General features: G+C 33.0%; 1 protein-coding gene across 1 annotated transcript; it reads right to left on the reverse strand.

Annotated features, from left to right (window-relative positions):
* Positions 1-6759: 6759 nt before the first annotated feature.
* LOC133679860 (cytochrome P450 94C1-like) lies at positions 6760-8698 on the reverse strand. The gene has a single exon (XM_062102576.1). It carries the CDS (start codon positions 8476-8478, stop codon positions 7006-7008), a length of 1473 nt encoding a protein of 490 aa, XP_061958560.1. The 5' UTR covers positions 8479-8698; the 3' UTR covers positions 6760-7005.
* Between the last annotated feature and the right edge of the window lie 5024 nt (positions 8699-13722).

The following is a 13722-nucleotide window of genomic DNA, read 5'->3' on the forward strand; positions in this document are numbered from 1 at the left end:
CTTTTTTATTTTTTATTTACTTATGTGAGAATAAATATTTTTTATAATAATAATAATTTAAAGTCAATAAAAAAATATAATTCATGAAGCATAAATTATCTTTTTATTATTAATATATCTTTTTAACAAAAAAAAAATATGTAGCTATGTTGTTGGTTGCATAAAATTAAATTGAAAACAACTAAAATAAATATATTTATAGAATAAAAAATACTATAAATAATAATAAAATATGAGGGAATGAATAATAATATCATAATAATTCACGGTACCCAAAGTGTATTTGTTAATGTTACCAGGAAGCTCTAAACGGTGTCTCTTTTAGTGGAGACATGACAAGTTTTTTTTATTTATTTTTAGTTTTTAAAGTGTTTTTAAAAAAAATTAAAATTTTTTTATTTTTTTTATTTTAAATTAATATTTTTTTAGTTTTCAGATCATTTTAATGAGCTGATATTAAAAATATTTTTAAAAAAATAAAAAATATATTATTTTAATATGTTTTCAAGAAAAAAACATGTTAAAAAAATAATTATAACCATATTCTTAAACAAATATGTATATACTCTCGGGCCATTAAGTTTAAATGTTCATTAATTTCTTGATCATTTCATATTGTGAATAGACCCCTGCTTGATTTTCATTATTACTTATCTTATCAATTTAAAGGTTTTCATTATCTTCACTTTAAAAAATACATCAGAATATTTAAATTAAAAAATCAACTACTTATCCAACACATTAATTTTATTTTAAAAATCTTATATCACACGCTTAATCGCCCACCAACTAAATAGAAGTGTGTGTGTGTGTATTTAACAAATGAAAGGTTCCAGCTCTTGCAGAGAGGAGGAACAGTGATATCAGTTGATCTACAACTGTTAATCTCAATTAATGTTGTTGTTGATTACCCTGTTCCCATTAATTAATGGCACTGCAATGTGCCAGTTATATATATATATATATATATATATATATATATATATATCAATGTGTCATGAAGAGCTCAACCTTTCAGAGCATGGGCCATACGTATACTGCAAAATGCCCATTTACATCAAGAAAGAAAAGAGAACTCGCAGTGCTCCATGAACTAATTTGGCCACTCAGTTTTCATTTGCTTTCATTGAAGTTTGAAAGCAGCTTTCTATCCTTGTCTGCCTCGTGCAAAACGTGAATAATTAGCTTGTCAAGAGACAAATGTCAAATAAAGTTTGAGAATTAGTACTGTTGTTTGTTGTTGCTAAAGAAAATAGGAAAGAACTAATTATGGCCTAGCTAAGAAGAACAATATCTCTTTCAGTCCAAAAATACTCAAATGGGTACTTCGAATAAATTTTGCAAATATTACCTCTCTTAGTGGTATTCTCTGCTCTATCAGATTTGATGCTAATTAATTAAGTATTGGTTGGTGGACACTCACAGTTATTGTTAAGGCATATAAATACATAATGAATATATATTGTGATGGTTCCCTTCTAGCAGTACTAGACTAGCTACATAGGAGCTCTCTCCACAGTTTATGATGTTTAAATGGACTGGATGATGGTTGAATTTTTATCTATTTAATATTTTTTTGTCATGATTTGAGCCTTTTGTGACTTCCGATTGCCTGACCGGATATGGTAGCATTTGATGTACGCGGCCGAGTCTTTTCCGGCAACTTTGGCCTTGTAAGCACCCGGAAAGCCACCTTGCTGTGTGTTGTATACATATCGTCAGCTATTAACAAGCTTATAAGTTCCAAAAGTTTCGTCCCCACATGCTACGGGAAAATTCTCAACTGACCAATTTCCTTGTTGCAGTCACTGAAGCTTTTATGAAGGAGTCCTTGCTACGTCTAAATTTCCTATTGAACGTCTAGTTTTGAAATATTAGAAGATGAAGCGATTTGACAGTGGAGATAATTACTTCCAACGAGTAGTCTTCAACCTCTAATAAACTATCATTGTTGTATAAAAGAAAAACGAAAACATTGGGTTCAACGAAGATTCTTGTGGTCTGGAGTGGCGAAGCAAAAGAAAATCTACAAGGTACAGTGACGTATTGTTGAGAAAGCTAGAAAAGAAGGAGGTCTCGAGTTGGATTTTTTAATGTTTAAAAATATATCTATGCTTTTCCAATGGATATGAAAGCTAAGCTTACCAGACCATGCTTTATGAAAACAGGTAACAACCCATTTTTACTCCCCAACTTTTGAGAATGGAATCCCAAAATTGCATGGTCATATTTCCCCATTTTGAAAAGATATTTTGTCAATCTTGGATCAAAACAGTGTTATCGGTTTAGTATTGCGTAAAAACATTAAATTCATGATTGGAGATGGATCCTCCATTCTCTTCTAGTCTAACGTGTGGATATGATCAAATGCTTTACGTAGCATTTTCCCTAGGCTTTACCAAAATTCCACTTTTCTGAATGGTTTGGTTAATGAGATGGGTCAATGGGTGAATGATCAATAGCGATGGAATTTGGTTTGGCATAGGAACCTCTTATCTTATGAAGAGCAATAATATCATCATTTGCTCTCAATGCTGGAGCCAACGATAATTCGATAAGAAAAAGATGACAAACTTATATGGCCATGTAATTCTGATGGAAGCTTCTCAGTTAAATCATGTTGCTTCCTAATTGATAATACCTCCTCTGCGAATGATAGAGTTTTCAAAGCCAATATTTGGATTAAAGGGGTCCCTCCGAAAGTTCAGGTGTTTCTCTGGTTGGCAGTACAGGACAAAGTTAGTACAAGAGCTTTTCTCCATCAACGGACTGTTTTGTCTGCCACACAAGTTTCATGTGTCTTTTGCAGCTCAGATTTGGAAACCTCAGAGCATCTTTTTATACATTGTAACTTTTCTAGGAGTGTTTGGATGAAAGTTTTGGATTGGTGGGGTATCCAATGTTGATTACCGAGAACACTTGACAAATTCCAAAGATCAGCTTGGAAACTAATTTCAAGTAGTACTATTTGGGGTATTTGGTTGTTGAGGAACAAATTTGTTTTTGAGGAGGGAGCTATAAACTTGTTTGATTGTTTCTCCACCATCTTTCATCGGGTTGTTATTTAGTTGCATACTCAGGATTCAAACTTCACTTATACAGGAAATGACCTCTTAAGATCTTTTGATGACATCAAATTGTGGTGTAATAAGAAATTTTAGATAGTCTTTTTATTGTTTACTGTAGTAGATCAATTTTTTTCTTTTTTTTTCATATCCCTTGTATTTTTTTATTGGCTATTGGCTTTATGACCTTCTCAATATATTCTCGATGATTATCAAAAAAAAAAAAAAAACTTTCTTCCCGTTTAAATTGCCCTTAAATTGCCATGGTTTTACTATCCTTTTACACAAAGATTTAATAAAATCTTATTTCCTTCAAGTCCTATTTTTGTCATCAAAGGACCACAAAACAAATGACAAGGGATATTGATATTTGATATTCCTGTTATCCTTTCCAGTTATCTACTGAAGACAATCCTGATGAATACAACTTTGTGCAGCTAAGAGACTAATTGAAGCCATGCTAGAAACGAAGGGCACAAAAGAGATCTTCAAATAACAGGTAAAAGCAACGTTTAATTCCATTAATTCCCCTCCCTATTAATTACCCAAGTCCTATACCGTCTAGCTAGCATGCTTGTACTACCTACTGAAAGAAACAATGGAAAACAAAAACGAATTGAAAGAACTCCCATCTTTTATCTTATTCTGTATAGGCTAGCACTTTAACTAAGAAATATGGATTCTAATTTCACCTACAGTGGGAATGATCTGATAAAAGGTTCCCAAAAACATTCTAATTTCACCTACAATGGGAATGATCTGGTAAAAGGTTCCGAAAACATTCTACTCTGGTCTACTTAATGCTGGCTCTGCTCTTGTTTTCTTGCCTTTTATTCTTCTATTTTTCTTTCTCTCTTGTTCATAATTCTCTTTCCCTACCAACTAGCTAGATTATCATTGATGTATTGGTAATCTAGTTCTCTTTGAGTAAATCTCAACTGCTATAAAAAGACAGATACGAAAAGAGCTTGTATTTGTGGAAAGTGCGAGTCATCTTGAAAACGTTCTGGGCAAATATATAGCTGGGATATTCCTTCAATTAGTACGAAGTGAAGAGCTCAAAATTAAAGGGCAGTGTGTGCTTCTAGATATGAAAAATATATAAATGATCATGAGTTAACTTGATTCCTTATGTCATAGATTACCCATTACATTTGTAATGTTAATGTAAACAAATTAAAATATATTATGATACTTAAGTTTTCCAATTACAATCTTATTTCGGACACCATAGACTTAAAGCAAGTACTTGGTTGCTTTTTCTACATTGAGATTTATATCCTTTTGATGCGCCTATAAGGAACTGGTGTTACATTTTTATTGTCTTCTTGGCTATGATTTAACGCGCATGATGTATACGTTAAAGACAAGAAGTCATTTTCTTTGTTTAAATCCAATTAATATCATGTGAAGAGCAAGCATGGCTTGGATCACTTTAATCTCCTTTTCGATTATCCAATTTCTTTTAGAGTACGAGCTAGGACCACTCAAGGAATTGTAATAATTTTTTTTTAAAAAGGAGGTGGTGACCCTAACTTCAATTGGGTAATTAATAAGGTAGCTAGCACCTGGAATGAGTGTGGTCCATGCTTTTCATAGCAATGGCTATGACACTTAACATGCAAGATGCCTGAGCTCCAAAACACGACAATGGTGACTAGGCGTGCACTTTAAGCGCTCCACACATGAGAAGCAATAGCCGGCAATTAGAAACTAAATTGATATATATATATTTAGTTTCCTAAGTTCCAGGTTCTTTTGGTTAAATCTTTTTCTATCTCTACTGTCTTTAATTTATTTATAGCTTAATGCTGCAGGATAAGCAAGGCCAGAAACCTATCTGTGACAGTTATAGTTCCTTAATTAATTTGTTAATTGGTCATTTACCCCTTTTTCCATCGATAATTAAGAGGGGGGGGGGCATATTTTCATCATCATTAATTGATTAATGGGCTAGCTATATACCTTCCCTAACGAAAGGTTACCTTAAATTTCAAGTTTTTCCTATATATATATATATATATATATATATATGGAAAATACGTAAAAAAAACAAATGATTCCATAAAGGAAACCTTCACAAGGGGATTACCTTCAATATTGACAAGTTTTCTCTATTAATTTATTTTCAATTAATGTCCTTCAACGTCCATTTTCTTTTTCTTTGTTTGTTTGGTGTTCATGGAATTAACCTCTCGTCTGTGTTACTAAATTTAATTAATTCTTTCACGAGGCTGAGAATTTGACAAATTAACAGTCGTATTACATGACACCTATCAAAATATTAGGACAACGTCCAAATCTCTGTTGAATTTATTGAAGTTCAAATATATTTTTTTACTGACTACCTGAATTGGCTATATACAGGCATGGATTTCTTGTGTGGTGAGCTTACTTCTTATTAACTTCCTTTGTATAAATGAGAGGATATTTCCAGAACAAAATGGTTCAAGTTGTCTTCAGATGAATGTACAGATTGGATATGACACGACATACTGTAACACAAACACAAATTCAATACTTAATTACTTAGGCTGCGTATGTATAATTTATCTGTCATTTTTCTTCAGAGAAAACCTGAGGCTGTCTGCATGCGCGTGTCTTAAATTCACAGATATACAATAAAGCTAAACTATACTACAAAACCAATGACAGAAATTGTTGAGTGGCATGGCTTTGAAGAAATTGAGGCAAATAACGGGCTTTTAAGAGTAAAATGCTTACAAAATGAAAGAAAAACTTGGAAATTAATGCAACTGATTATATATACATCACCTTAATTACTTGATGGTAAATATATCAAGAATCCTGAGTTAAGTAAATTAATCTATATTAATAAAAAAAAAAAGAAATTATTGTTTTTTATAAATAAAAAATCATTAAGTGGACAAGTTCATTCAACACGGGTTTTTAATTAAATTAATTCACAAATGATCTTTTCATACCTTTCTAGAGTCAAATTTAATAATAATATAAATAATTAAATGTTAGACACATTTTTTAAAAAAATAATGCGCTGGATGTCGCCGGTTAGTGTCCAGATAATTAAATATGCGAGTAAATGAACCCTTTCCAAAAGAATAAAGATCGAAGCAGAACCCTTTCTCAAAAACGAAGATAAAAAATTCCAAGCAGTACACTTCAATCTAATTAAATTAAAAACAAGAATCAATTTAGTGATTCCCCACGTCGGATTCCATTAATTAAAGAATAACAAATACTGCATTATGGTTACGTAAAGTAACCACAACTCTCAGAGCATCAATGGACGAAGTTTATGGATACGATATATACTCCTCAACCACTCAAGTGCTTGGAACATGTTAGACGAGGCCAAAATTAAGCATGTAAATATGCTTTGGCCTCGAGAATCTGATATTAAAAATTGTAAATCATGGGGCGGTATCAACCACCTTATCCATGGTTTTACGAGCAATTATATATTGAAGCCTTAATTCTCCTTTCGCTTCCAGTCAAGAGGAGCTAGCTTCATCGTGTGGCAATGCTTGGAATTGGATAATCTATCTCTTCAGGGGATAAAAAAGAGTACAGATAGCAGTTGACAGTTTCTTGAACTCATTGGGAAAGGTTGCAGAGGGAGGAGTGTGTCAGTTTATTTATGAGGAGTCACATAAATTGGTCTAATTAGATTGTTACTTCAGACAAACAATAGCAGAGGAAAAGTACCATAGACTAGTTAAAAAGGAGAGGAGACATAACATTCCATATATACTTGCATAAAGAAAGAACGAAAGAAAGAAGAAAAGAGAACATCCAATTAAGCTAATATGTACAGCATTTCAAGGTCATGTGCACTGACCAATAGCCACCACAAGGGCACATGCGCCTATTTGACCCATTAAAATCATCTGTCTGCCAATAACCTCTAAGGGCATGCCCTACATGCATGTCCTAAAATTGTTAGGCAGCTGATGTGTTTTCAGGCTTCCCTTTCTTGAACCACAACCGGTAAGCCACCTCTAACGGTGGCTGTAAGACCCGGGCTGAATCTTGGTACTTGATTCGGATCCACAACCCGGGTGTTAAACCCTCGGATTATAGCAAGAGCAACAGCTTTCATCTCCACTAGGGCCATTTCCTTGCCTAAGCAAATCCTAACCCCAGCATGGAAAACAGTATACTTAAAAGGATTTGCGGGCACAAAAACTCCATTCTTTAACCATCTTTCAGGCTTGAATTCGAGACAATCCGGTCCCCAAATCTGCTCCATTCGACCCATTGCATATTGATGATATGTTACTCTAGTCCCTTTAGGCACAAATGTACCGTCAGGAAGTATATCATCCTCTTGAGAAAACTTAGAATCGAATTGTACTGGGGGGTACAGTCTCAAACTTTCATGAACTGCAGCATTTAGGCAATGCATTTCACGCATTTCTTGAAAGCTAGGAAGGTCTTGATTCAACCCCATGACCTTTTCTGTCTCCGCTCGAATTGCTGACTCCACTTCTGGACGTTGTGATAATAGCCAGAAGAAACTGGTTAGGCCTGAAGCAACAGTGTCGCGACCGGCTAAGAGAAAGCTTACAACAATGTCTCGGAGATACTTCTCATCAGTTATGGACGTCATGAATCTTGATAGCAAATCATTGTTCTTAGAGAAGCCTGCTTTTCGCCTTTCATTTATCATTCCCTCAGCTAACTCATTCACCTTCTTGATTGCTTCTTTAAGTTCCTTTTCTGAGCCTATGCTTAGTAGCCTCTTGATCTTCCAGACTATTGGTGATGGCGCTAGGGCTCGCTCAGCAGATAACTTTGATGCGGTATCAAAAGCTGCAGCAAATTTACAAGCAGGCAAAGATAACTCGAGGCATCCGGGGTCTAACCCAAATGAGAATTTGCAAATGTTATCAAAAGAAAATCTTCTGAACACATCTTGCAAATCCAAAACTCGTTGTTCATCAGCAACTGATGACAAGAGAGGAAGTAGCCTGCTACGAATCTCAGACATTATGAGATCAAAAGCATGCATTCTTATGGAAACACTCCCTAATTCCAAGCTTGCCATTTTCCTCTGAAACTTCCAATGATCACCATCAACATTAAAAATACCTCTACCCAAAAGATCACCCAAGAGTGCAGAGAAAGGTTTCCCTTTTGGGTAGTTCTCAAATTTCGTCTTGAGCATGTGCTCAACATTTTCAGGATTAGCAGTGATGATGTTGCCAAGAACATGGACATGAATAGTACCAGTTTTTGATTTTCTAAGAAGGTGAGTGTACCAATCACAAAGATTAGCAAAATCTTTGGTCCAGCTTGAAGAAAGATAGGTCTTGCAAACATCACAATTACACCATGGTTTCAGCCTCAAAACATATATCAAGAAAGAAAACAAAGAGAACAAGATGGTAAAACCAAAGAAAATAAAACTAAAAGCAGCTACAAGATCCATTCAAGAAACCAGGAAAAACAAAGAGAGCGTGTTCTCAAAGGAGTATAGGAAGGCAAGAGCTGAATGCTGTAGGGCAAATGAAATGGAAGGGCGGTATATGTAGCAAGGCTTCCACTGTTGTCTATCTTGAAAATGAAAAGGTGGGTCGCTAACCTGCTGCTTGCTAATTGATATCCTATCCAGTTGTGACTTTTTGCTAGCTAGCCATAGTTAAGCTGTTGAGGCCTTGGAAAATATAGAAAGCTCCAAAGTCCATCAATCAAATCAAAGGTATAGAAAGTTGTGGCATCAATTTGCATGAATAACACGTGCGCTAAAGAGCGCTGTGTACTCGACATGTCCTGTTGAGGGAAAGGACATTCAACCACGTGCTCTCTATTGTTATTTTTTTTCTTTTTTCCCCCTGTTTTTGGCAGTTGTCTTGTGCCTTTTCTTTTTTCTTGGTATGGAGAATTTCTTTTTTCTTCTCATGTCGGTTGGATTGTGTGCGGAACCGCCAGTTGATTGCTTCTATATTCCATATTTTCATGTTATCAAAACAATTTTAATATTTAAGGAGAGGGTTTTTTTTTAAGATTTTGGTATTTTGAAGAAGACAGCTCTAATATTTAGGAATACAATCGTGCTAGCGATGAAATGTTTTTCAGTTTTATTAACAGAACATACAAAAAAACGTTGATGTTTGACCGTTTGATTTATTGTTTATCTTGAACGCTTTCTCAGAAAACCGTTACAGTGCGCTCCCAAAACCGTCCCTGGCTTATGTGCTGTTCAAGGCTGGTTGGCAGGGGTAGTTTCGGGTTTTGAATAATTTTCATCATGGATTTCGAGTAGTGGTTGGGTGGTTGTTATTTTCTCTCTCAATCCCAAAAAGAATTATCTTAATTGATTGATTACGTAAAGATGGAGTAAAGGGCTCTTACTTCTTAGAACACTGTAATCGTGGCAAACGGAGCTTCAAAGTTTGACCAATATTTAATATGAAATTAAGAGCGTGATCGAGAAAAGTTATAAAAAGGAAAAAAAAATCCATTAAACGTCTCTGTTTTTGATCTTTCTTCATGGTCAAGTGGTCCTTTGTAAGGGTACAGTGAATTTATCGGAAGATCGAATTTTTTATTATCTTGGCGTCACTGTTTGACACCTGTAATCACTACTCACACACTAATAATAACATTAAATCAGTAATTAATATATATATATATATATATATATATATATAAATTATTCCGGTGCTTTAGGCCGTAGCAGAGAGAAGGGATCAATCTTCTGATTTCTTGTATGAAGAGCGAGTTCTAACATTCTTGCCAATTTGACCACCCATTCAGTGCTGTGAGAAGACTATTAGCACTTCAAAACAATTAAGAACACGTTTCTCTGACCTGGCCATGCGCCCAACACAGGCTAGCTGCTTGCATGCGCTTGCAAGGGAAGGCACGTTTAATAAAAATCTGCCGTTGAATTAAATTTTCAAACATTAAAAAAGATCGCTGCTAGCTCATAGCTGTACCTCAGCAATTGAAAATCTTGCAACGATCGAGGCATGTATCTGGCCCAAAAATCAATTCGGATTGTATTTATTAGAAAAGTGGACACCCTTTCATTTTTTCCATCTTCCCAGTCCCTCGTTTTGGAGAAATCTTGATTTGTAGTTTTCTCAGATAGTGGCAGTATACAATTTTGTTATCTCAGTGTTCAGCCGTAGTTTTTTAGCTATATTATATTAATTAATAGCCAAGACCAAGATTACGGTCATGTTTGTTTCCTGAAATTTATTTTTTAAAAAACTACTTTCCAAACATTTCTGTATTTATTTATTACTAGAAAAGTTGGTCAACGGAAAACATTTTCCGGTCAACGAAAAACACTTTCTGGTCAACAGAAACACTTTTTGGTCAACGAAAAACACTTTCCAGTCAAAGAAAAACTTGGTTTGATTTCTAGAAAAGTGTTTTCTCTTTTGGTTGTGTTTGTTTTCCAGAAAGTGGTTTCCGGGAAACCACTTTCCAAACTTTCATGTGTTTGTTTGCCATTGAAAAAGTTAGTCAACGGAAAACACTTTCCAGTCAAAGGAAAATTTGGCTTGGTTTTCAGGAAAGTGTTTTCCTGAAAAATTTGGGCGAAAAACACTTTCCGGAAATTGTGAAAAATTTAGAAATGTCATTATTTGCTGATTATATCAAATTTGATCCTCAAACTTTTGATTGCTATATATAATTTGTTTTGAATATTTATTTTTCAATTTCTTCTCTTAAAATTTAATTTTTATATTAATTTTGGTCCTTATTTTTATAATTGCTATTTGCTTTTTCCTTATCATTTTTTTATTGAAATTTTTTATCTATCAAATTTGATCCTCATTCTTTTGATTTTTACTTATTTTATTTGAAATAATTTATGAAATGTTAATTATTATTATTTTAATTTCTTCACCTTTTATTTTTTTTAATTTTTTAGATTTGATCTCTATTATTTTGATTATTATTTATTTTATTTGAGATAATTTATGAAATTATATTTTTTTTTCAATTTCATTCTCATTCAACTTTTTAATTTGTAAGATTTGTTCCTCATTATTTTAATAAACTTGAAAAAATAAAACATTAATAAGTTATTTTCCAGCTCATTTTCCATAACATAACCAAACACTGGAAAGTGTTTTCCAACTTATTTTCCATTACACTACCAAATATCGGAAAATACTTTCCTGGAATTCACTTTCTCAGAAATTCACTTTCCAAAAGGAAACTACTTTCCTGCAAACAAACGGGGCCTACATACATGTGCCATTAAAAGTAAATAAAATAATATGATTATTCTGTTTATTTTTGCCTTTTAATAGTTAAATTTTTTAATGTTTTAAATTATTTTTAAATATTTTGATGTGCTGATATTGTTAAAAATAAATTTTAAAAAATAAAAATATAATTGTATTTATGAATAAGAAAATATTTTAAAAAATAATAATTATTATATTTTTAAACAACTTTTAAAATTATAGTTGTGATTGGAGTGGCCAGATGATTATGTTGATAGAGAAATTATGAGTTGGGGTGTTTTTTATAAAATATTTTTCTCAATTTTCATGGCAAAACAAAATAATTTCTACTAGCCAATTTCTCAGTATACTCATCAAACATTTCCTTTCACTTTAACAATAATATTTAAGATTTCACATACCGATTCTAAATTTCTTTTTTATTGTTTTTTAAACATATTATTTATATCTAAATTGATGCATTCATTAAAAAAAAACCTACAATTTAGCACCCCCAATCCTCCTGTATAAAATTTAGCAATGCCCTCGCATTCGCTTCAGCACGCCCAATCCTCCTGTAAAAAATTTAGCATGCTTAAATTTAATCCCTAGATTGTCTGATTATAGACAGTAATTATAGAAGTAAAATTTTAACACGCAATTATAGACAACACCTCGTGCAAGAGACAATATCTCCTTTTGTCTACTGTCAAGATTCCGGCACAGTCAATACTCAATATGTAATGCATTGCAATAGAAGAAAATTTCAGAGACCTAACATAGCTCTGGTGCCTTGAATCTTTCGTGTTTTTTCCATCTTCAAGATTAAGATTTAGTACTTTACTTACTTAATTGATCACTTTATGCAGCAAGATTTTCTACGTCGGCAGGAGGGCATGTCTGGTACATATTCAAGAATGGTGGATCACGTTAAGACAAACTAAAACCTCCTTTGTCTTTATGTTTTGTTTCGTTTTGGACCAAGTTTCGAAGCTATTGATTTTAATGAAAAAACTTCCTTTGCATGGTTCCAATTTCCAATTGAGAGCCACGTCTAACCTTTCATTTAACCCTACCTACAAGTGGTTCAAGGAATCTGGGCTACATGGCAGATTGATTTTTGATAGTTCAAAGGGATATGCAAGTGCCCTCCCCCAGGCCCACATGAAGCGTGCATACATGTGAAGTTTCGAAGCATCCCAATGGCTGCTGGTTCTGCCAATTAGGGATGGGAAGAATTAAAAAGGAGGCTTGTAATCCATGAATTAGTAGATCTTGTGACAAATAAATAAATATTTATAAAAATAATAGCTAATAAATAAATTAAGATAATAATAAATATGATAGTATATAACAATACACGGTTAGTACTACTTAATTATATGTATCCATTATAATATATTTTTTTGTTTCATATATAATGAAATATTAAATAACCATTTTAACCCAAAATGGTATAGAATGTCAGTGAAGTTTAAAAAATACTTAGAGATTATATGGGAACGTGATACAACCCGAATTTCAAAAAATCAAAAGCAATATAAAAGTATGTTTTTGCTGCTTTTTATAGTGTCGAGGGACTAAAATCTTTCTTTAATGGGACATGATAATCTAATTCATTGCTCATTGATCGACGGTAGTGAAAGATTCCTACAGGTTATTGGTTTGGAGGGAATTAAATTCTTATTTTAAAAACGTTTCATTTGAAAGTTTCAAAATCTCTATTTTTTATATTCATGAAATTAAAGACTAATTGTTTTAACACGCAAGAATATGCAGAACCCGAGCCAGGAAGGAGTTTTTTCTTGAAAATTGAAGTTTGCAGCAAGTTTTACTGCAAAAACTAACTAACGCAATCACCCATAAATGTTTTTCCTTCGTTTTATAGCGAGCAGATTCTTTTTTCCGCGGTGACTTGACAGAAAACTTTGTGATGCTAAAGGTATAATCATTAGATACTTCCAATATATAAAAAAATAAATAAATAATATTTTAGTTAATCTGCTTAGCAGTACACTTAAATCTAACTATCTTTCTCGGTCCTATGCTGTAAATATATCTGCTTAGCAGTACACTTCAATCTAACTATCTTTCTCGATCCTATGCTGTAAATATACAATTTAAACATCATAATTAAGATTTATTTTTGCTTAGCTAGACAATGGATTGCACCTTACAATATAGCAATACTGTGTATATTTTAGTTAATCTGCACTAGCTAGAAAAAATAGTTGGTTTATAAGCATAAAAATAGTTGGTTTATGATTGTTTAGGGATTTTTTCAAGATAATGTTTTGGAATTGCAATCTTGCTCTCAAAAACACGGGTTTGAAAATTCCATCCCAAAGAAAATTCTATGCGGGAGAGATATCACTATGCTTCTTTTCTCCTTTTGTTGACAATGACAAAAGTAATTGGAAGGTAACCATCAATCTTATAAGACATGTAGCGCTTCTAAACGCCGCCATGATTTTAAAATTATTAAA

Source organism: Populus nigra, chromosome 19 (assembly GCF_951802175.1).
Source record: "Populus nigra chromosome 19, ddPopNigr1.1, whole genome shotgun sequence".
Taxonomy (NCBI): domain Eukaryota; kingdom Viridiplantae; phylum Streptophyta; class Magnoliopsida; order Malpighiales; family Salicaceae; genus Populus; species Populus nigra.

Bases quoted from the DNA above. Each gene is read 5' to 3' on its own strand.
- LOC133679860 (XM_062102576.1), bottom strand. From the start codon at position 8,478: ATGGATCTTGTAGCTGCTTTTAGTTTTATTTTCTTTGGTTTTACCATC.